Source organism: Phascolarctos cinereus, unplaced genomic scaffold (assembly GCF_003287225.1).
Source record: "Phascolarctos cinereus isolate Bilbo 61053 unplaced genomic scaffold, phaCin_HiC Scaffold_4;HRSCAF=312, whole genome shotgun sequence".
Classification (NCBI taxonomy): domain Eukaryota; kingdom Metazoa; phylum Chordata; class Mammalia; order Diprotodontia; family Phascolarctidae; genus Phascolarctos; species Phascolarctos cinereus.
The window spans coordinates 209,324,066-209,349,082 of NW_027555847.1; the positions used below are offsets into that span (position 1 = coordinate 209,324,066).

A 25,017-nucleotide genomic window follows, 5' to 3' on the forward strand; every position below is an offset into this window, starting at 1 on the left:
CTTATTACTTTCTGTAAACATTTCCTCCTTAGCAGGATGTTATCCCTATATTATTATTATTTGGCCATGAATGTAAGTTAAAATTGTAAGCTATTCATACTTGCATCCTATTATGGTAACTCAGAGATGTTACAGAGGGACAAGAACTTCCTTCACTCTATTTGATTCCAGGCATGAGTAATATCTGATAGCCAATCATGTAGTCACTGGATGTTAAAAGCGGGGCTTAGGATTAATCAGGTGGGGAATTTTTCCTTTTCAGAAAGGAAATAGCACAATTGGGAAATAGAGTCAGGAAGATCCTACCTAGGCTGTGTCCAAGTTCGTCCTCAAAACTCTTCCCAGACACAGACATCCACCTTTATCAGTTCTCAGCCTGCAGAACATGCCATTCTACTATTGGCTTCATGACAACTCAGACAATTATCCTGGTAATCAAAGCTCAAACAATAGTAAATTGCTGTCCCATAAAGTCACTTGTCCTAGATAATAAGAATTTAATCTCTCATTGGTAACAGTAAGAGATTGGTCACAGAAAAATACTACTGCTCTCATAATTCCTTTAAACAATGGGAACATCTTAAGGTGAGTCTTCAGAAGTTTGTATAAATTTCTGCACATGTTTGAATTCCAGATTAATAATAATATTAGATTTCCCATTAAGTTAACACAAAAGAGCTCATAAGTTACTACTCTTCACTAACATAACTATACTGGAATCATGTTAAACAAAACATAGAGGTTACCAACTTTAACCTCACAAATTGATGGATTTATGTCCTTGTTCACAAGGTTGTTTATTCTTCTCTAATTATAATGCTCACTCTGAAAGAATGAGACACTTCAGGATTTGAATCTTATACATGTAAGTTCTAACACTAATTTAACTCTTGCTTAGGCCATGGAATGACTACAGATTCAGATCAAAACAGCAAGATCTCTTCTGCTTTACAGCTCATTACAATAATTTAGCAATAAGTTATCTTGCAAATGAAAATTTAGTAGGCCTTCAAAAAAAAATGAAGACATTTCTTCTAAAAGTATTTCCCTTCTTTAAAAACAGTTTAAAATTTATCCTGATGTTAAGAAGAATAATCACTAAACTTTTATGAAGAACATTTGTTGGGAATTTTTAAAGTGATAGATATCTTTCTTTTCCACCTTAAAGTAAAAATAAACCTTTAAAATTGGAATTCATTAAAACTAAGTTGTGTAAGATGTCCTTAAGTAATATAAATAACTTCCCAAAGTACTATAACAAACTAAATTCCTAGTTATTACAGAATTCCTAGATAGCACAACGTTCCTTAGTCAAAAAGATGTTTGTAATGGAGAAAAAAATTCAGTTTCTATAATGCATGAAGAACATACCCATTTAAATTAGCCTTATCACAATAGCAAATATTATCAAGCCTTTAAAAATTTACTCGGTATTTTTTCTTTCCTTTGTCTTTAAATATATCACTAGAAATTAGGAAAAACTATACATTCTGGAATCTCACATGGATAGTGAATGTGGTAGTCCATAAATCTCCAAATTAACATATCTCAAGGATTCTCATTTACTCAGGAATTCCACAACACAAGAAACTTTTCCACAGATTTGATAAGAATTTTAGGTGAAACTTCCTCTTAAAAGCATATAAAACTTGGAAGTTTATTCTAACCCATTCATTCTCCCCTATATATCTTTTTATTTTTGGAGGGGTAACAACTCTTGATCTAACATATCTAGATTATAAGAGAAATTGCTTTTTCAACAACATAGCTGATACAATTTGTTTACCAGATTACACCATATAAGAAATCTCAGAAATATAACCATACCATAAACAATTATCAGGTATTTAAAACTTGAAACAGAACCAATTAATTACCTCCTTACAATCAAATATATGTCATTAAATGTTAACAGTTTTCAAATTATCCAATTTTATCACATCCTTTTAAAAGACTAATTCATATGTACCATTTCTACCTTACAATGGTCTCTCAAATTTTACAATCTAAGAGAGTTTTAGAAATACAATACAATTTAGAAACATGGTAATAACACAAACAATAAACTTCAGATGACATCAGTTGCATTTCCAGATTATCATATATAGAAATTATTGATCTTATTATTACTGGTATTTAAAAACCACTTCAAAATTATCAGGTATGGAACGATTACATTAAATTAGATAGTAATAATGTTGTCTAACATATGCCATTCATTGTTTTAAGCACTTTACAATCATTATATCATTTTGATCCTGTAACAACAACCATTATTATTTTTCCCTTTACAAATCCGGAATCAGGGCAGAGATAAAATAACTTGTCATAAATTCCAAAACTGGAACAGAGGAGTAAGGGGTTTACCAAGAGTAGAAGTTGGCTTCTAACCTCATAATGCTATTGCCAGGCCTTCCAGGGGTTTGGGTGACTGATACCAGGGCCTTGCCAGTGGTGACAATTCTTGGTGGCAGGGCAGAGGGAATCTCATCATAGTTCTGACCTGTCCACTTCTCTCCTCCCCACAGCTGCAGAATTTATTGAGGCTGGTACCATTTGCAGCTGCTGGGGCAGGGTGGGCAAAATGTATTGAACCTGGATGTTAGTCCTAGGCCTTGCCTAGAAGGGTGGGCTGCAAGATGCCCAGGGGCACAGGACTAATAGCAGACTATCACTGCTAGTCTGTGTTAGCTGCCCCTCTCCTCCTTTTGCCAGATGGGGAAGGCTGATTTAAGTTTTTCCTACAATTCTCCAGCATTCTCTTCTCTTTTAAAACTTGAAACAGAACCAATTAATTACCTCCTTACAATCAAATATATGTCATTAAATGTTAATGTTGAGATGGTTATCTCTGAAGAGGCAGTGGGGAATGCTGAGGAATCAGGATTGGGAGGAGGTGTTTTAGCAGAGGGTGAGCTCCTGGAATTACCCCCCAGCCTCAGAAGTTTTCTCCATCAGTCCCAAAATGAACAACTTCCCAATTTCTTAATGATTAATCTAAAAACCTCCAGAATCTGCTAAGATATATCTAACTTTTTCACTGTAAGTGTAGGCTGGCCAGGCCTACACCTACACGGAAAGGAGTTTTACAGTTTGTTGTTTCCCTAGCTGCAGCCCTTAGAAGTGTCTGGCCGCATGCACTTTAAATCTTACAAGGTGCAGATACAGAGACACACACCGACAGACAAATTGACAGGACAAATACAATACAAACATAGTGACATGGTGCACACTTAATGACAGAGAGAGAGGGAATTAGAGGCTTGTTAGAAAACTCCCAACATGAATTGGCTATTATTGTTATTCTGAGGAAGGAGGTTGGAGAATTTGTAAGGATCCAAGAACTGATAGTGTAATTAGATCTTGCAAGTCTTCCTCAGAGTGCCCCGGAGGTTGCAAATTTAAAGGGGCAAGTCCCAATGAAGTTAAGTTTGGGGATCTGAGTCCAAGTCAGGACCATAGCCTTTAAGAGAAAAGGAGAGGGGAAGGGGATTATTCAGAGCCTGGGAAAGAGTGCTGAAGAGGCTTTGCAAGCCTTAAAGGAAGAGGCTTCTGCCTTTCTTTTTCCCTCAGCCATCTCAGCAACCCAATGATGAAAACATTCCCACTCCTGGCTAGATGTTTTGTTGGCCTTTAAACTTGATTTGGTTTGAAGATAAAGTGTCTTTGACTGGTCAAAAGAACCCGTATTGTGGCCAACATAATTTGGGGCTATCTTTAGTTAACTGATATCAGTCCTAGCAGTACTTGTGATCACCAGATTGGCAATGGCTTGACATAAAAGAGGTGGCAGTCTTGTTAGCCGGATTTCTAGTTTTAGTTTCTGACTGACCCATAGCCAATTTCTCTAGATCGATCCTTACCAGATGGGACCTGATACAGTAGCCAGAGTTTCTGAACCTCAACTTGATTGCTGACCCCAGAGCTAGCTTAAAGGGAATTTTCTTTCGGACTTCAACCAAACTAGTGGGAGGTCCATGGAAGCTGGCAGTAGGAGAAACTTACCCAGCCCAGTCAAGGTTAGGACTCCAGGAAAAAACAGGGTGTTTTCTCCTATTTCTTCAGTTCTAATCCAGTATCACAGCACCATTACTGTCGACCTGAAAGTTGGTTAAAGAGACAACAAGCTAGATGATAAGTAAATTCATATTGTTTTATTCCTTATTCCCTTAAGTAGCACATGTACATGGAATCAGAGCTTTAACTCTGATTGACTCAAGCAATTTTTGGAGGACATTTAAACCCTGACTCAGGATGTCTGTGTTACCAAAAAAAGGTATAGCCTCCATATGTTTCTTAACATACAGCATAAAAAAGGAAGTTTCTTAATTGCATAGATTGCAAATACAACAGAAGAATGTCAAAGTATTAATCATAATTATAGATCCAGGATATGTGTTTCCTCTACATAACATATGTTCACAGGATACCATGATAAGAAAAGTCCCACCATTCAAGAGAGTGTCTGGTCCCAGGTATCCTGTCCTTAGGGATGACAAACAGGAAGAACGCTGGTCAGTTCCATCTGGTCCTGTAGTTGCTGACAGAGGAAGGGACATTTTTAGTTCACTCAGAGAGAAAAGATTAATTCAGGTTTTTGGCTCTTATTAGGGCTCAATTGATCTTAAATGATTATCAGGGGATAATTTGTCAAATTTTTAAGAGAGTCTAGTGCAACACCTGACATTCTCCAGGCTGTATGTGGTGAGTAAGTGATACTCACTTCCCTTATCCCTGTAAAGTTACAGCTTAATCCTCAAATCAAGATTCGAATTCCTTTGTCAGGAAAAGAGAAGGTCCTGGCATTTTTAGGATATTAGAAGTCAAAAGAAAATATTGCAACCCAATATAGCTAGGACATATAGGTATGGTAGATGACCTATTTGGAATGCAAGTTGAGGAAAGAGCAAAGGCATAAAAAACTTGGGGAATGTTTCTGGTGAGACAGACAGGGTTAAGGGGAAAGGGCTGTAATAGAATGAGGATTAACTTCACCTCTCTGTGCTAGGGAAAGATGTTATTCAACACCCATCTCCTTTGCACAGTATCACATTGTTAATATTAGGATTGGAATTTAAGAATACCTTGAAGGAGCAACCTGTATCAATCAATACAGTACCTTTTTTATCCATGAAACAAAGAAAATAGAGATAGCAAGATGAAAATTTTTATTTCAGAGTAAAATTATATATACATATGTGTGTGTATATGTACATGTATATTTATATATACGCACCCATTTTTTTTTTCATCAGTTGACATGCCTGGGCCTTCTCTTAACTAACAATGAAAGGAAAGTAGCAAAAAGTCCATTGGTGAGACCTCCTCTGTTCCCTTTTTAGACACATAGAGTTATTTCACAAGTTGGACTTTGTAAGGGATCTAATCCAAGAAGAATTAGTTTAGGGAAATTGTGAGAGCATTAGTCTGTGTTCCATTACAATTGGTACTAATGAAACCAAAGTCTTGAAATCAAGGGTTCTTAACCCAGGGTCTATACACAGATTTCAGGGGGACCGTGAACTTGGATGGGGGGAAAAAATCACCTCTTTATATGAATATAATTGTTTTCCTTTGTAATCCTATGTGTTTTATCCCTTTAAAATATTCTTCTGAGAAGGGGCCCACATGATTCATCACACTTGCCAAGACCATCATATATTTAAAAAGTTAAGAACCTCTTTCTTAGATTAACTTTCTATAAAGGAAAACCCAACATCCCAGCCTACTTACTTGTATCTAGTCAAATGAATGTGTTTTTACAGGGGGGACCAGCTGAGTAAATACGGATGGTTCCAGGGGCCTCAAGGCCACATGTGGCCTACTAAGTCTTCAAGTGTGACCCTTTGACTGAATCCAAATTTCAAGGAACAAATCCCCTTAATAAAAGGATTTGTTTCATAAAACTCAGTCAAAAGGCTGCATCCAAGGACCTTGAAAGCCATATGTGGCCTCGAGGCCACAGGTTTCCCACCCCTGAACTTTAATACATCATGTCCCTATTACTGGAAAGCCAAAACAAAGCAAATTTTGGAAGGTCAATGATATCACCTTTGTCTATGAAGGCTGGTACACCGTTGCAGGTATATGTGGGATCATAAGAAGCTGTTGTACAGAAAATATTTTACTTAGGCCCAATCTACTGATATACACATGTGTTTTCCCATGGGAAACACTAAGCTCAGCCAATGAAACATGACCTTGGGCTTTTCCCAGAAGTGTGGTTGGAGCTTCCAACAACAGCTGGAGCCAAAGAAGACTTTTCCCATCAATATTAAACTTTACAAACCTATTCTCTGGAAAATGAACCTCATCTCTGGAGGCATCTCATAGGAAGATAAGGTTGGAAGGTACTTCACAGGTGATAGAGGTCAATCCCATTCCTTTAACAGATGAGGAACTTAGAACTAAAGGGAGCCTTAGAAATAGGATCCACAATTTGAACCCAAGTCTTCTGACTGATTGACAACTCAGCCAGTGACTGGTTTATTTTTAGAGGGATCTTTGGACTTATCTGGACTCCACCACTCCCCACCCCCATCAATTCAGTCCAAGAATGCTGGCCTTAGTATGGAATCCCTTCCAGGGGTATTTAGAGTTTTAGCAAGACAAACAGACAGACAGACATAAGAGAAAGATAAAGACAGACATGGGGAGAGAAGGGAGACAGAAAGACAGAGAAAGACAGAAACAAAGAAACAGATGCAGACACAAGGTAAGAGAGGGAGGGAGACAGAGACAAAGAAAGACAGAGTCAGAGAAAGAGGCAGATACAGAAGAAAAGGGAGGGGGAGAGAGAGAAACTGAGAGAGACAGACAGACATAGATAGGAAGAGACAGAGGCAGACAGGAGAAATGAGAGGGGAGGCAGAGACATATATAGGGTAAGAAGAGAGAGACAGAGAGAGGGGGAAACAGAGTGAGAGAGAAAGAGACACAGATAGAGAGACTGAGAGACAGAGATCCAGACAGAGACACAGAGAGAGAAGGGAGGGGAGGGGAAGAGGAAGAGAGAGAGAAAGAGAGACAGACAGACAGACACAGATAGAAAGAGACAGACAGAGACTTAGAGACAGAGACATGGAGAGAGAGAAGGTGGGGGAGAAGAGGAAGGGAGATTGAGAGAGAGAGACAGAGAGAGACAGAGAAAGAAGGGAGAAGAGAAAGAGAGTAACTCAATGCTCCTCCACTGATTTCTCCTATATATAGGGGGACTGGACCCCCTCGCTGGTATAGGAAACTCTGAAGAAAAGGAACTCCTTATATCAGGCCTGCATAACATATGGCCTGTGGATGCTTGCAGTTGCCAAAGAATTTGGGAGAGCTGGTGAAAAATGTAGAGTTGCTACTGTGCATGTTCCTGTTTGTCACATGATCCACCGCAACCAACCAGTAGTAGCCTGTTTGTAGTCTAAACCTATCTGCAATTGGAAGTTTAGCCTATTTTAATTTTGGCCCCTACCTACTGCAAAGTTGTGCAGGTCTACCCTATATCAATGAAGATCTGCATCTTCTCTGCAAATTATTGTTTCAGAAAATTGTTTGGGGGCGCTGAGAAGTTAAATTTCTTCCCCAGGTTCACACAGCTAATACATAACAGAGGTAGGGTTTGAACCCAGGTTTTCCTGGCTTTCAGGCCAGGCCTCTATTTATTATCCCATGATGGCTCTCTTTACATTTCAAAATAAATGAGCACAGGGTGTGCCACTGTGGAAAAGCTGCTTTCTTATGATGTTCTGTGAAGTCTGCTTCCATGCATTTTATTATAGCAACCTAAGAAATAGCTATGATATTTACTTACATGATTTCCCCCCTCACTTTGCCTAATATTTTCACTCCAAAAATGAATAAGAAATGGGAAATGATGCAGGTATCTGAGTCCAATCCACAGAAGAAAGAAAAGAGTCAAAAGATAAAATGAGAGTCAAATGGGCAAGGAAGGGGACAGGGGCTGTGTATTGGCTCCATCTTCTTCCCACACCCAATTTATAACAAATGTTTTGTTTTTGTTTTAATTTAAAGTTTTACAGGAATGAACCCCAGATGTGGGAGTCAAAGAGCATGGGGTCCGAATCTTTGCTCGGCTCCTTACAAGTCATATGAACTTGAGTACATTCTTTTCCTGAACCTGTCTCCTCATATGAGAAAAGGAGACAACAGGATCCTAGATCTAGAGGTGGAAGGGACCTCCAAGACCACCCAGACCACTTAATTTTACAGATTAGGAATAGATAAGGCACAGGGATGTACAGAGATACTTGCCCAAAGTCACACAAGTAAGCATCAAAGGTGGAATTTGTACCCAGTTTCTCTGACTCCAGAGTCATCATTTGTATTGTGGTGTTGTGAGACTCAAATGAAATAATGGATAAAAATGTAATTTATGAACCATGGAGTGATATACACAGAGAAAGGAATATTTATTATTTCTCATCATCATTATTATATTATTGTTGAGATTTCTATTTCATAGATAAGGAAATTGAGACCCAGAGAGCTTAGGTCACTGCAGAGACAGGACTAAAATGTAGGTTTTCCTAATCCAGTTCTCTTTCTGAGAGGCTAGAAATCTCCCCTTGCAAACATAATTGAAAGAGACTTCAGAAATTCTGTGGATTAGAGAAAACAGGAGTTAAAGGTATCCATTGGAGGCACAGACCCTTTTAAAGTACCATTATTAAAAATGAAAAGAAAAAAAAAGAGCAGATGATGGGAGCCCTATCTTGCGGCTATCTCTACTGCTGGGTCTCCTCTTCCCTCTGCAATGAACGAAGCATAGAAGAATGCAGATTCTTGGCTCTGAAGCTTCTTTCCTCTTTGACTACAGGCAGCAGCTGTTTTCAAACCCAGCGTTTCCCTCAGCTGGATCATTGGGTTGCCAGAAGAACAATGACTGGCAGGAGCAAACCCAGCCATGGTGTCAGGAACCCTGAAATGGAAGTGTGAAATACTCTGGGAGAAGTCCTCACAGTCAGTTCTCAATTGCTATGGGGCTCACTTAGGGACTGGAGGGGATCAGGAGGGGAATAAATATTACAGGAATAAATCTATAGTACCATGGCAGTAACAAACACCTGAGGGGCTCTCCCACCACTATCATCTGTCCCTCATACAGATGTTGGACATCAGACAGACCAAGCAGCTGGATGATCAACTGGACTGTCCCATTGTCAACAAAACTTTTTTTTTTCATCATAGGGTCATGGCCTAATGTACAAATCATGGACCCATAAAATCTACCAATTAATTGCTGACCTTCAAAGGCAAAGAAATGAAAGAACTGAGGAACTTCATGTTTAGCTTAATAGGAGTTACATTGTATCAGGTTTGTAATGTGGACGCTCTGGAAGGTGGAAAAAGCATCGGCTTTGTAATCAGAAGGATTGAGATTGCTATGTGACCTTAGACAAATTGATTAACCTCTCTGAACTCAAATTTCCTTATGAGTAAGAAGGAGATAATACTCACTTTCACCAATCACTGAAGTAATGAAATGAAATAGTGTACTACATGCCAAGTGCTTTAGAACAGTGCTCCATAAAAGCAAGCCATTATTTGTTTCTCTAAATCTTCCATTTCATTAGTTTCCTCATTTGTAATATGAGGATAATAATAGAGCCTACTTCATAGTGTTGTTGTGAGGATCAAATGAGACAATATTTGTAAATAAAAAGCATTTAGCACAGTTCTTGGCACATAGTAAGCACTCCATATATGTTTATTTCCTTCCCAGTGTAGATAGCTTTGGGGGGGATACTCCCATCCCTCCACTAAGAAAGATAGGCAGCTCTCTCTGCAACTTATCATCTTACAGAATTGCCTAGACCAGGCCTCCACAGGTAGCAATCCCTACCCCCTTGCAGCTTATGGCCCTTGGGCTGCTTTCAGCACACCAATGGATTGGGGGAGGGGAGAGCAGGGAAAAATGCACAGAAAAACATCCTTTTTATGTAGAGGAAATCCTTTTGAGAAGTTCAGTGACTTACCCAGGGTCACACAGCAAGTGTATGTGAGGGGTGACACTTGAACCCAGGATGTCCTAACTCTAAGGCCGGTCCTTTATTCCCTATGCCTCTTTGTTGTTATTATTAGGTGTTATGCAATTTAGTCTCTCTGCCTAAGTGACCCTGGGTTCCTATGGCTATAGACACTCCTTCAGAATTGGACACAGGGGGTCATTGTACGAGGACTCTGGCTTCTCATTCCGTTCTGCCTTTTAATATGTCCTGAGGGTCTATGATTTAATGCCAGTTAGCTAAGGCTGCGGGTAGAATCACAGGGATCCTAAGAAAATAGATTCGAAGCTGGAAGGGAAGGATCTTAGAGACCATTTATTCCAACCTGCATGAAGAAACTAAGTTGAAAGGAGTTGACAGGTGATGTTGTTAGTCCTTCATGCTCAAAGAGGACCAAAATGACATCATGATATCAGGGTCAACATACAGTGTGTCTGGCTGTGGCTGCTCAGATCAATATGAGCTTGGAAGGCTCTACCACAGGTCGGGCACAAATAGTCTATATGACCGATTGGGAGGGAGATGTCTCTAAATTTGCACATCTCATGTTTCTTTTGAGCTACCGAAATTCCACTTTGTTCATAGACTGGCCATGACCTAGATTAGCAGAGAGAAAAACTACATACCTGCACGGCTAGGGATGTCACTCAGTACACCGGCTTGAGCATCTGTGAGTACAAAGAGATGCATTAGTCTCTTGAGTTGCCCTGGAGGATGTAAGGGTAAGAAGTGGCTTGAATCCAGTCTTCCAACAAATAAAAGGTTTTATAAGAGGGATCCTAACAGTTCTTGACAGTCACAGGGGATACAAGAAGAGGAGATGAAGAGGGGTTGAGTTCAAAGAAGCATCTCACTTCTTTGTTGTGCTTTCAGGTTTATATCACTGAAGTCCCTCAAAAGCTTCACTTGATTCAGGATGGATATAATTCCTATTTTTATCCCATTCCTAAAATGCTCTTCCACCTTCTCCATTTATCTAATCGCTGATAGTGTTGTATAGGGGTTGGTGCTATGTAGTAGTTAGAAATCCCTGCTCTGTTAACTCAGTATCTTTGTGATCTTGGACAACTTACATCCTCTCAGGGCTTCAACTTCCTCCTTTGTAGAATGAGAGGGTTGTTCCTTAGGTCTCCCTCTACCCAATTTTTTTTTCTCCAGTTCTATTGGTGTTTTTATAGGACAAGCATTTATAGATTACTCTCACTTCATGAGAGGTTTCTTGTAACAAAGTAAAATGTTAAAGCAAGATTAGTAATTCAGTGACCTCTGATAGTTTGTGCAACATTTCACATCAATGGTACCCCTCCCAACTCTCTATTTTTAAAAATGAACAGAAATCTATTTATTTTCTCTCCTCCCCACCTCCCTACCCCATCAAAAAAAGAAAAAGAAAAAAATAAAATTTCTTACAGCAAATATTCATTGTCAAGCAAAACAAATTCCCCAGATGGTTGTATACAAATAGGTATACATATATAGGCACAGATATATTTGTAGATAAACTATATATACATACTCATATAGCTATACTATATATGTATACATCTCATTCTCATACATATCTCATATGAGGAATATATATCTAGATCTACAATATATTCATATATATGTAGGTGTCATATATATAGATAGAATATATACTTGCATACATATATATGTGTCTCATATACATACATATATGGTTTATGCGCACATATATTTTATATAGAATATGTATACATATATAGGTATGTTATAAACATACATCTAATTCTTACATCCATGTTTTATAGGTTTTTTATTGTTGTGTAGTCGTTTCAGTTGTGTCCAACTCTTCATGACTTTATTTGGGGCTTTCTTGGCCAAGATACTGTAGTAGTTTTCCATTTCCTTCTCCAGCTCATTTTACAGATGAGGAAACTAAGGCAAACAGGGCTTAGTGACTTGCCCAAAGTAACAAGTGCCTGAGGTCAGATTTGAACTCATGAAGATAAGTCTTTCTGACTCCAGGCCTGGCACTTCATCTACTGCACCACCACGCTGCCCTAATGTTTTATATACATATATAGATATAGATATAATATACATACATATGCATGCATTTATAGATAGATACATACAGATATCTCATTCTTGTATATATGTCTCATATACGTATAGAATATGATATATAATATATAGATACATATAATAAGATGCAATATATAATCATATATCATACAATAATCTATCAAAGATAGAAATAGGTAATAGATATATAGAAATATCATATGATACATATACACACATAATGTGTGTGTGTGTGTGTGTGTGTGTGTGTGTGTGTGATTCTGGACCCTAAACCATTACCTTTTTGTAACAGATAGTATTTTTCATTATTGCTCCTCTGCATTCAAGAATGGTCATTGTATTGATCGGAGCTTTCAAAGTTGCTTATTTTTATAACTTAGTTTCTTTATCATCAAAGTAAGGATTGTAACACTAGCACTGTTTACCATGTGAGGTCCTTGTAAAGCTCAAATAAGATAATGAATATATCTTTATTCATTTGTGGCCATAAATCATTATATAAATGACAGCTATCATTACTATCATATGTATCACCCGGCCTACAACCACCTTAGATTCAAATACCACCTCTCTCATCTACTAACTGTGTGATTTTTTGGTAAGTCACTTAGCCTCCTTGCCCCTTAGTTTCCTCAATTATAAAATAAGGGGGTTCAACTAGAAGGTCCCTGGGTTTCTTCTAGCTCTAGTTCTATGATCATATGACCCTGGAGCCCCTTCCTCCACAAAGCCAACCCTGAACATTCTACACCACACTGATCTTTCCTTTCTCTGAACTTATTATCTAGAGCAGACAATTTAGCATTTAATTTTATACCTTATTGTATTATTCTCTAATTGTTTTATCATCCTTAGTCATATTTTCCCCAAAGAGATTATGTTCCACTTGATGGCATGGGTCATGTTTTCTGTTTCTCTTTAACAAGCCCTCTCTTTCTCTGGTGCCTGGTTCTGGGCATCCCATAAGTGACCAATAGGCTTGACTTATTTTGGGTAATAGGGTTGGTCACTTGAATGGATAACTAAGGCAATGGTGTCTCTATCTTCAGGCATCTTCAGAAAAGGACCAGAGAACATTTTTTGAGCTTGTTTACTTATTAACTAGACTGAAGGCAAGGATATGGATCATATTGTGGCTTCAGTTCCCCTCTAGCTCTAATTATCTATAATTATTTATAATACCTAGAGAGTATGCATGGCAACCTGGTATTCCCATTTCCTAGTGCTATGACTGGATAGGACTCTGCTGCTCACCAAGCCACCCTGCTCATTCTACCATCAAAGTTCCCACCTAGAACAGTGAGATAGAGCTTCTTGCTTACAACTTTGTGGTTAACGGACTATGTGTGTTTATTCTTCCCTTTGGTTTGAATAACACTTCCAGACTTCTAGGATTTGTGACCCAATACTTATGGTGTCAATAGTTTCCCTTCACCTGGGCAACAATATCCAGTGTGAATGTTAAAGGAGAGAATCATTTATTATTAATGGAGCATCCCTGTAAGAGAAAAAGTATTGGCTCCCCCAACATCCAGAAATCCAGAGCCTTCTAGATCATGAATAGAAAAACATCAGCTGTGTTTCTGAGATCTGATGCCTAAGTGGCTATATCCCCACTCCATTTCTTCCCCTACCAAGGAGGTCATGAATGCAAGAGTTAATTACCTCTCCGAGTAATGGGTCCCAGGTTCAGAACTTGAGCTGGGTTGATAGCATCTCCACTACGGTGTCTGGTCCCTGAGCAAGACTGGAGGGAAGAAAGTGACAGAAGGAAACTCTTATTTGGTGAGATCCCATAAGTGGATTGTTCAATGTGGCATAACAATAATTCCCCATTGTGAAGCTGAAGGCCTCAGAAAAAATACACTCTTTATAATTTCAGAGATGCAAAAGGCAGTTTTAAAATAAGAAGAATGTGGGAAAATATACGAAGTGGTACAGATGGAAAATGTTAGGATTCAAAGAGCATATATATCCAGACTATATAAAAATAATAGCAAAGAAATGCAAGGCTAAAGAAGGAAAGATTAGGACTAGACATATAAACAGTAACGATGTCACTCTAATGGATATATCATCTCATTGATTGGGACATTATATGCAACAATGCCGATCACAGTAATTTCTCGCCATCCTATGCTACTCGTGTCTATGTCTTCCCCTAGGTTCATGATAGCAGCACCACCCAATATGCTGTGAGCCTGCCTCACTTTCTTTGGAAGACAACAATGAAGTAGGTGGGCTGCCCTATCATCTATTCATCTAACAAATTGTTGTTATTAACTTGTGGAAGTCTGGGCCAGTAGAGCACAAGTTCTGGTGGATCTTGGCTAGCTAGAAAAGCTTTGACTGTTTATAGACTGTGTGTCTGCAGTCCAAGGGCCAGAATTTTCCCCAGCTTAACTGAAGGGTGGTGAATTTTTTGGCCACAGCAACTCTCAAAGACCACCTACTAAGTTGTAGAGGGATTACAATATGCATCAGCAGAAGGAGTACCAACACTGACAAAAATAACAGAAATGTGACATCTCCAAATAAGAAATTCTTGGAGCAGAGGTTGTATTGACTTCTAGAGGGGTCATCCCATGGGGCAAGCTTTGATTGGCCATTTCTGGTTCTAAGTTCCAGCCTGCTTCCTGCCACATATGAGTCAGGGCTAAATGGTTGGCATTTTGAGTCCTCCAATTGGCTGCAGAGCCAGAAGAGCTAATAACTCAATGGATGTTTAAAACAGAGCAACCCCTCTCCAAGTTCCCTCTTCCTTTCTGGTTACAAAATTGTGTCAGGACTATTTCTAATTGCTTTCAGATACCCTTGCTGCACTATTTCATTAAAATCTATATAGGCATTTTTTTTCTTTTAAGTTAGCTAGAAATAGGAGTTCATAGTTTTGTTTTATCTTGTTTGATTTTTTGAGTATTTGCTTTTGTCAGTGGTTACTAAATTAATGAGAAAATAAAAGAAAACTGAGACAATGCTGCATACAAGGTCAGACCCTGTCCAAATTACCACCCACCTCATTGTACTTCTTAATAATCCTGTTCTTTTGCTTTGACACACCAATCTTCTCCTCCTGTTCCCTGTAATTTTAGACCAAGGACTCTTAACCTGGTATCTCTGAACTTGATTTTTGTTTTCATTTTTATTAAGATTTTAATAACAATATTTTAATATGATTGGTTTCCTTTGCAATCCTGTGCATTTAATTTTATACATTTAAAATATTATTCTGAGAAGGGGTTCATAGGTTTCAGTAGGGGTCCAAATCAACAAAATAAACATTAAAAACCCCTGCCTTAAATTAAGACAGTAAAAGCAAAGATACCCAGAACTCCCCTATCTAAAACCCAAATCCATTAACCCTCATGAGTATGGGCATAGAGAGAAGAGTGCAGTTTATTTGTTTTTTCTCCATTGCCTGATCTCTTTTAGGCCCAAGGATACATGGGGAAAAGTGGATCTTGGGTTAGGCGGAAGATGAGAAGAGCAGGGTCAACTTACAGGCTTGCAATGCTCATTCCTCGGGTCACAGAGAGAAACTTCACAGTGTAGGTACACTAGGTCATGGTTCCCAGCAAACTTGAACACCTGGACTGAAAATCGACCTTGGGAGGACACCCCATTTTCCGCCACCTGAATAGTTGGGTCCTGTGTGCGTGGACATCTGTAAAAGATGTGTTCACATGGTTCTTCTCCCCCAGGAAGCACTCAGTATTGAGAATTAAAGTGGAATCCTAGTGGGCCAGTAGAATGCGGTAGTGGGCATTTTAGAGGTCCAGAGAGGTCTCATTCTGAAGAGGGGAAAGGGTAAGGGAGGGAGATCTTTACCTTCCTACTAGAAAAGAAGTGTATTATGTGTCACTGACATTGTGGTGTCAATGCATGACTAGGAATAATCCCTGGTTTTCCCTGGGACTCAGAGATCATCCAGGGCAGGAGATCTTGTCTTCCTTCTATCTGTTTCTTATCCCTCTCCCCACTCCACAATACTACTTGTGCTGTCTCTTCATTTTCCCCTAATCCCTCCTCTCACCCGAGATCCCAAGCCACACACTTCCCTAAGAATAGCCGACTACTAAGAGCTCATAGGTACAAAAAAATTTTAGTAGCTCTTTTAGTGGTGGCAAAGAATTGGAAATTAAGGGGATGCCAACTGATTGGCGAATGGCTGAACAAGTTGTGGTATATGACTATAATGGAATACTATTGTGCTATAAGAAATGATGAGCAGGCAGACTTCAGAAAAACCTGGAAAGACTTGTATGTACTGATGCTGAGTGAAGTGAGTAGAACCAGGAGAACATTGTACACAGTAACAGCCACATTGTGGGATGACTAACTTTGATAGACTTAGCTCTTCTTAGCAATGCAAGGATCTAAGACATCTCCAAAAGTCTCGTGATGGAAAATATTATCCACATCCAGAGAAAGAACTAGGGAGTCTGAATGCAAAACAAAGCATACTATTTGCTCTTTTTTTCTTCTGTTTTATTTTGTTTCTTCTTTCTCGTGGTTCCTCCTATTGGTTCGAATTCTTCTTTACAACATGACCAATGTGAAAATATGTTTAATAGGAATGTGTATGTAGAGATTGCACACTGTCTTGGGGAAAGAGGGGAAGAAAATTTAAAACTCAAAAGCTTGTGGAAGTGCATGTTGAAAACTAAAAATAAATAAATTAATAAAAATAAATAAGATAAAGAATAGCTGACTACCTGTCTCTTATGATGAAGTATTTCAATGGGTCCGTGGCATTACTGCTGGGAGTGGCGTAGCAATTCGTCATCAACAGAACAAACTGGACTGAATCTCCCCTTTCTAATATGGTGCCCACGTAGAGTATGGCCTCAGTGGAGAGGGCCACAGAAGAGCCTTCAAAGGGCAATGTGTAGGTCGGGCTTCTGAACAGAGCCATCCTCACTATAAACATCCCTGTCCCACCAACACTGATGTTCAGGGAACTGCAGCAAGAGAGATAACATGCTGTCAGAGGCTGTGTCACAGGGCTGAAGGTTAATGTGGCGGGGTAGGAAGAACACGGGGGATGGAACCAAAAGATTTGGGTTCAAGTCCTGGTCCTGCTACTTCTTAGTAGTGTCATCCTGGACAAATCACTTCACCTCAGTAGGCCCTAATTTCCTCATCTGTAACATGAGAGGATTGGACTAGGTGACCTTTAACTTCCCTTCCAGCTGTAAAGACCAAGCTTCTTAGTCAAGATTTGGCCTTGAATACTAAATCTGATGGCAATCACTATGTGACCTTGACCACTCATTCGACCTACCTGGGCCCAGTTTCCTCATCTTTAAAACATGAAGGGATTGTACTAAGAAGAAATCTGAGGTCCTTTTCAGGGTTAAGATTCTGGGATTTGAGTAAAATGTCCACAATGGGCTGAGGTGTTCTTATCCCACAGGCTGCTGAAGGACAAACCTCTACAGAGAAGAGTTATACTCTCATGCCTAAGCTGCTAGGTAGCACAGCAGATGGAATGCTGGACTTGAAGTCAGAAGGACCTGAGTTCAAATTCTCCCCTCAAAACATTTCATAGCTGATGACCCTAGGCAAGTTATGCATGCCTTTGTTTCCTCATCTGTAAAATTGAGATAACGATGGCACCTATGTCATGGGGTTGTATTAAGACCAGACGAGTGCTTTGCAAACCTTAAAGTACTCTGTAGATGCAGGCTATCATACCTGATAATGGGTTGGACTGCCGTTTGGAGGCTGACTAGCATGTCCAGAGGGTAGGCACACTGAAAGTTGATGTTGATGTTGGTATCTCGGATGATGATTTCGTCAGACAAGTAGAGAGTGTTGCTATAGATGGCATGGGTTTGATTTTTCTAGATGAAGAGAACAGAGAAAATGCTGCTAGACTATAGTCATTGTGTAGGCTAGCCCTAGGGAAACTGGTCAGTGAAGTTCATCTTTGGTGCTTTCCCTCCACCCCTTTCAATGTCCCTGGGCCCCTGACTTCTAGGATACCTGCCCCTGTATCATGAGATCATAGGATTGAGAGTTAAAAGAGTTTCAATCCCACTCATTTTGCAGATGAGAAACTGGAGTCAAGGGCCATGAAGTAACTTGTCCAAGGTCTCCCAACTAGTAAGTGAGAAGAACCTAGATTTGAACTGAAGGTCTCTGACTCCAAATTCAAGACTTTTTCTACCATGCCATGGTCTCCTTCCCTTCTCCCAGGGCTTCTGTCCCCTCCCAGTTGTTAGATTCAGGTATGAAATGATAACAGCCAAATTTGTAACTTTTCCCAGGGGTATTTCTAGCTCAAGATAGGACTCTAGAAGATGGAAAAGCCTTTAAGATAAAAAGGAACAAAACATTAATGGTGTAATTTCAGGTACCAGGTGGGTAAAGGCAAAGATATTTTGCTGCAATAAGCCTTCCATTTCAACTCATGTCATGAGCTGAGGCCCTTCTCTGCCTTCTCTGCTCATATTACATGTATGTGGGCAGCTGAGTGGTGCAGTGGGTATAGGGCATGGCCTGAAGTCAGGAAGACTTGAGCTCAAATCTTGCCTCAGACACTTACTGTGTGACCCTGGGCAAGTCACTTAACCTCTGTTTGCCTCAGTTTCCTCATCTGTAAAATGAGGATAATAATAGCACCTACCTCCTAGAGTTGTTGTGAGGATCAAATGAGATAATAATTGTAAAGCACTTAGCACAATATCTGACACAAAGTAAGTGCTATATAAATATTAACTGTTATTTTTATGTAAGACCAAACCTGGGTTCTATACAATACTGTTTACTAAAGTTGGATTTTTCAGAGTGTTATAGAGATGATCTGATCTAGCCCATTGCCTCTAGCAGCTCCCCATAGAGTTATCTTGGAAGCTTAATGTGGATTATCATTCTTCCCGTCTCTAGGTTCAAATTGCTGTGCCAACTGCCACCCTGAGTCTCTGCCCAACCACCTGGCTCCCACAGCAAGGCACCACAACTGCTTTGCCCTACCCCACTCCCAAATTGTAGAACCTCAAGCCTTGCCCTCAGGAGGCTTCTACCCTACCTACCGTTAGTGTTGTTCCACATGGCCCATCCTGGACTGGAGTTACCACTGACACCCAGCTCTGGTTGTCCTTCTCTTCAAAACCAGCGCAGGCGCTATCTTTCAAATATGTATATATCTGCTCAAACCCCATATTTTCCAGCAGGCACTTATTCAAAGACACCTTGATGTGACTGGCCTCACAAGACAGATCAGGCTTCAGGTTGGCAATATCTGAAAGAGCCAACGAAGTATAGAACAATAGAACTCTAAAACCTGAATTGGATGGAAACTTTAGAGATCAGTCAGTCAAACATTTATTAAGCACCTACTATGTGCCAGACGTGATGCCAAGCACCGAGGGTACAAGGGAAGGTAAAAGCTCTCAGGGAGCTCATAGTCTAACAGGGGGGCAACATATAAAGGAAAATATATTCAAACAAGCCATATATGAGATAAATAGGAAATAATCTACAGAATTAAGAGGGATTGGGAAAGGTTTTCTTTCAAAGGTAGGATTTTAGCTGAAATTTTAAGGTCATCTAGTCTAGCCTCAACCTGGAATTTCACTGAGCACCTGGGGCTTTCTCATCCTGGAACAACCCTCTTCTGTTCTAGCCCCTTTCTCTCATTAGGAAGTTCCTTCTCAGGGGGCCTATCTTTTGTGGAGAAGCTCAAATTGACCAGGTTTCATTCACCTCTCAGATTTGTTTGTGACTTTCTGGACTCCATTCTCCATCATACCCTGTGCAGGTACCTTCCCTCCCTCTCCACCTCTCTTTTTCAGCTCACTTTCATGCTTTGCCTTCTCCTGTTAGTATGTAAGCTCCTTGATGGGAAGGACTATCTTTTTGTTTGTATTTATAACCCTAGTGCTTAGCATAGTGCCTAGAAAATAGTTAATAAATGCTCATTGTCCTGCTTTATATGAGTCCCCTCTAGTCACAGGGAAATCATTCTCTTACAAGGCGGTCAGCTACATTATTGGACACCTCTAATTGTCCAAGCTAAAATTTCTCTCTTATAACTTCCATGCATTGATCCTAGCTCTGATTTCTTGACCCACAATAATAAATTTTAACTCTCTTCACACAATAAAAGATTTGAACTCAAATATCCTGTGTTCTAGGCCAGGGATCTTTCCACTGGATGGAAATCTGAAGGTTAGAATCCTTATAACCTAAATAGCTAACTCCAGTGGTGAAGGAACTACTGAGCTCTCTCTTAATCACTGGGATTCTGGGCAAACTCTATCAATTAGCACCAGAAAACACTTTGTTATATCTGCAAGCTGCTCTGTGTGGACTCTCCTAGGTGCTGATGAAGTGTCTATATAGCAAGCAGGCTGTGACTGAGTGGGAGTAGTATGGCATCAATAAATCAATAAACATTTATTTTTTTTTATTTTTTAGGCAATTGGGGTTAAGTGACTTGCCCAGGGTCACACAGCTAGTAAGTGTCAAGTGTTTAGTCTGAGGCCAGATTTGAACTCAGGTCCTCCTGACTTCAGGGCCAGTGCTCTATCCACTGTGCCACCTAGCTGCCCCTTAATAAACATTTATTAAGCACGTCCAAGTATTATGCTAAGTTCTGGGGATACACAGAGGCAAAAGACAGTCATTGCCCTCAAGGAGCCTGCAATCTAATAGGGAAGATGGCAACCAAATGAATATATACAAAGCAAGCTACATATAAGATAAATAGGAAATAACAGAGGGAAGACACTGGAATTAAGAGGGGTTGGGGAAGGCTTTTAGTTGGGACTTAAAGGAAAGCATATATGATTAAATATCTTTCAGTCCACACCCCTGGATAACTTCCTACTGAAAACATTTTAGCTAGAGTTCCTCCTTTGCCTTAAGCTACAGACTCACAGAAATCCACAAGAATCTCAGTGGGTAGGACACTTCATGTGCCAGGTTGGTTTATCGGTTTATCTTCTTCCTTACACTACAGAGAGGGCATATGTATGCACCAATGGAAAAGGAGGTATCCTCGTAAAGCTTCTTACTGAGTAGAAAAAACTCTGGACAAGGAAGGAGGAAACCTAGGTTCTTATTTTAGCTCTGCCGTTAACTAGCTGTATTACCTTGGGAAAGTCATTTGATTTCTCTGAACTACCATTTCTTCATTACTTCTGCCTCATTAGACTGTGAGCTTATTGAGAGCAGGGACTGTTGTTTTGTTTTGTTTTCACTTCTTTGTATCCTCACTGCTTAACTTAGCACAGAGAAGGGGTTCAATAGGTGCTTGTTGACTTTATAAATGGAAGGGGCTAAGTGAGATGATCCCAAAGGGCTCTTCCAGTTCTTACCTAAAGCTCTATTAATCTATGACCTCCAAGGTCCCTTTTAGGGTGAAATTTCTATTTAGGGAGGCAATATGGTACAGGAGAAGGAATATTGAATCTAAAGTCAGAGGTTTGGGTTTCAAATCCTGCCTCTGACATTCAATACCTATGTATCCCTGGACAAGTAATTTAACCTCCATCCTCATCTGTAAAATAAGAGGTTTGGCTTAGATGTCCTCTGAGGTTCCTTCTTGCTCTGGATCTAGGATATAATAATCTTGAGTCATACATTAATTATGTTTAATACCAAGAGATTGGCCTTTGAACACACACACACACACACACACACACACACACACACACACACACACACCCTTTATCCACTGTCCTTGCTTGGGCCAGTGCAACCCCTCCCCCACCAAGGAACTTACCAGTAATAGCTGATAACTGTTTGCATTGGCAGGTCCAGTTCCCATTCACTGCCTTGCAATCCTCGTCTAAGCCACAGGCATTGCAGGTCCCTTCCACAGAGCTTGGGTCTGTAGGTTCACATGAACAGACACATAGAGAAAAAGTCTAGTGGACTCACAGCCTAAGTTATCCATGGTGTTGGAGTGGGCAGTGGGACAGGGCAAGGAGTACTCTTTGAAGGTCTATCCCCTTGAAGTCTTCAGGTCTCAAGAAAGAAGATGATTCCAAAGAGATCACCCCTTGCCCAATCCTTCAGCCACTACCCTAAGCAGACACCAGGTACCTCCTCACCTGTACAGTAGGCCAAGTTGCATTCTGGTGGAGAGGCCAGATTGTAGACATAGAATCCACCAACACAGGCCTTCACCTGCACCTCAGACTCCCAGAGGCAACAGTCGCCATTCCAGTGGGCACAGGCAGTCCGGTTGACGATGCCGTCATTGCTGGATGGGTGGGCTCCATTTAGCCACATTGGAGCAGCAGTGTTGCACCTACCAGTTGGGACACACGTCTCTGGCATACTCACGCCTCCCCTGCCCACAAAACGATACCAACCTTGCCTCAGGGAATCACAATAATAGCCAGCCCTGTAGGTAGTGCTTCTCCAATACTCATCCAGCAGGATATAATTCTGGCATGGATCCACACAGATCCGGCTCCCATCAGACTCAGTGATGCAGTCTAAGCCAGGTCCACAGGAGCCAGGGGAGCAGTGACATTGATGTCCATCCCCAAAGTAGCCAGGAAGACAGACACAGGAGTAGTTGCCAGGAGAGTTATTGCAGATGGCCAGAGGATGGCAGCCCAGGTTCGGGTCACTGCATTCATCTATGTCTTCACAGACATTCTCAGGGGTTAGCAGGAAGCCGTCAGGACAGCTGCAGTAGTAAGAGCCTATGGTGTTCACACAGTTACTGGCTGAGCAGTTGTGGCCCCCCAGGAAGGCACATTCATCCACATCTGAGCAGATGAAGCCATCCCCAGTGAAGCCTTCCAGGCAGGAGCAGATCAGGGAGCCATTGGTCACTGCACAGGATGCATTACTGTGGCAATTGGAACAGCTTCTGTCTGCTGAAAGAGAGAGAGGAACAGGTGACAGGGCAGGGACAGATAGAGGGATCCAGGAGCAAACCCTCAAGACAAAAGTAGGCCAAACCAGGCCAGTTAGAGACAATAACATGGGATCATAGAGCTGGAAAATGACTTATAATTCATCTGGTAAAAACCCTCATTTTACAGATGAACAAATGGAGGCCCAGAAGCATGGAGCAGTACCCAATGTTGCATAGTTAGTGGTATTGCTGAGATTTGAACCCAAGTTTCCTGACTCTAAATCCAAGGTTGTTTCCAACATAGATCATGGAATTCCAAACACTACAACATTCCATGACCAGCCAAGAACACTGTTCCCTACCTTATCAACTGGAAGGAAGTGAAAGCAAGTACACTTTGTCTAGGCCCCAGCAGGGCAAACAGAGCATACACCACATACTGGTGGAGCAAGTGATAAATAAATAGCTTGCATGCTATGACTTGAAAGGTTCTAGGAAGTCTCCTACACACACACTTCTCCCAAGAAGAAAAAAACCTTTGCCCCATTAGATCAAGGAAGTAGAGTCTAGTGAAAGGAGCTCTGAATCCTGAGCAGGAAAACTTGGGGTGTAGGCCTGGCTCTGCCATTATCTAGATGGATGAGTTATTTCAATGAACTCTATTCCTTGCCTCTTCTGCAAAAATCAGGGTAAGGACTAGAGATCTCAAGACTTCTCACAACAAAAATGATTCTTTGATTGCAAGTGTCTGTATTAGAATAAAGAACCTGTGAATTCTAGCTGGCATCTAGCACTCACTCATTTCCTCCCAGTGGAAATGAACAATAACAATCATAGCTAACATTTATATAGTATTTTAAGGTTTGCAAAGCACTTTATGTTATATCATTTGAATCTCACAACAATTCTGTAAGTGCTATTACTATCTCCATTCTACAGATGAGCAAACTGAGGCTGAGAAAAGTTAAGCAATTTGCCCAAGTATCTGAAGCAGAATTTGGAATTCACCATCTTCCTGACTTCAAGTCCAGCCTTCTCTCTATAGGACCACCTAGCTTCCTGGAGAATTTCTACCTGGAGAAGTTGTGGCCTCAAACATTAACTAGCTGTGTGACCTAAGCCAAAGTCCCTTAACTTTTCTTGGCTTCAGTTTCATTTTCTGTAGAATGTAGATAAAAATAGCATTTTCTTTACAGGATTGTCATGAGAATCAAATGAAATAGTATTTTAAAATGCTTTGCACAATGTACTTTGCACAAAGTAGGTACTATTGAAAAGCTAGCCACTATTATTGTTATTATTATTACTTAGAACCAGAGTATTCAGAAGCAACACCTGGACAGGTGGCTAGAGGAAGTGGGTAAAGACAGATGGAGTAATCCAAGACCCTCACTTACTCTCTGCAAAATCATCAGCAGTTATTGGGCTCCAGTGTTGAAAAGCCACCACCAGCAGGATCAAACAGAAATACTGTGTCATCCTTTAAACCAAATTTTCTGCCACTGTTGCACTGCCTGGAGACAAGGGTCTAGAATAGTTGCCCCTTTGATATTTCTTTCAGGCCTGATTTCTGTGACTCTTCAACCTGCACAAGGGAAGGAATTCGGTTATTGTGATTCATTTTATCTCTACTACAACCTCCGAACTCACCATCTGACCCCAAAGTCTATACAATTATCTCCCTTTAAAATGAGGAAGAAGCATGTCTTTGGAGAATGCAGGTCTGACTAATTCTTTGAAACATCATGCTCATTGTTCAGGTCTTTATCATGGAAAAACACCTGGCTTTCCACAGGACCAACTTTGTTTTCCTGTACTGGCAAGGTGAGATCATTCCTCCTCTCCCCCCCACTCCCATCCCCACTTCCCCTAACACACCCATTTTTTGAAGTTACAAATCTTTGGAGCAAGCAATTTAGAATGGGAACCATGAGCAGCAGACCAAGGCCCATTGAGGAACCCACTGATACCAAGGAGAGGCTCTGGGTGAATGGAGATAAGGAAGATGCTGTCCAGAGTCCTGACTGAAATTCATCTTACCTGTGATCGAACTGAAGAGTGACTCACTTCCCAAACATTTTCCCTATACAAATATCTATATATAACACCAATAGGGCAGGAGGCCAC

The 25,017-nt window shown here is 40.4% G+C and overlaps 1 protein-coding gene across 2 annotated transcripts; it reads right to left on the minus strand.

Moving 5' to 3' along the window:
• Window positions 1–8,396: 8,396 nt before the first annotated feature.
• UMOD (uromodulin) lies at window positions 8,397–25,017 on the minus strand. Of its 2 annotated transcripts, none has more exons than XM_020965404.2 (11): window positions 24,931–25,017; window positions 24,288–24,475; window positions 22,130–22,906; window positions 21,799–21,906; window positions 19,103–19,311; window positions 17,763–17,911; window positions 16,781–17,026; window positions 15,567–15,729; window positions 13,731–13,812; window positions 10,643–10,684; window positions 8,397–8,929 (listed from the first exon to the last, which is right to left on the minus strand). In XM_020965404.2, exons 2-11 carry the CDS (start codon window positions 24,367–24,369, stop codon window positions 8,868–8,870), a joined length of 1,920 nt encoding a protein of 639 aa, XP_020821063.1. In that variant the 5' UTR covers window positions 24,370–24,475; window positions 24,931–25,017; the 3' UTR covers window positions 8,397–8,867. The 2 variants fall into 2 exon arrangements, with proteins under 2 accessions (XP_020821063.1, XP_020821062.1); XM_020965403.2 differs by having other exon boundaries at window positions 22,130–22,909.

Bases quoted from the DNA above. Each gene is read 5' to 3' on its own strand.
- UMOD (XM_020965403.2), bottom strand. From the start codon at position 24,369: ATGACACAGTATTTCTGTTTGATCCTGCTGGTGGTGGCTTTTCAACAC. The intron at 17,027-17,762 runs GTATGATAGCCT...CTCTTGCTGCAG, and splicing joins GCAGTCCAACCCATTATCAG to TTCCCTGAACATCAGTGTTG. The intron at 15,730-16,780 runs GTAGTCAGCTAT...CATCTTTTACAG, and splicing joins TACTTCATCATAAGAGACAG to ATGTCCACGCACACAGGACC.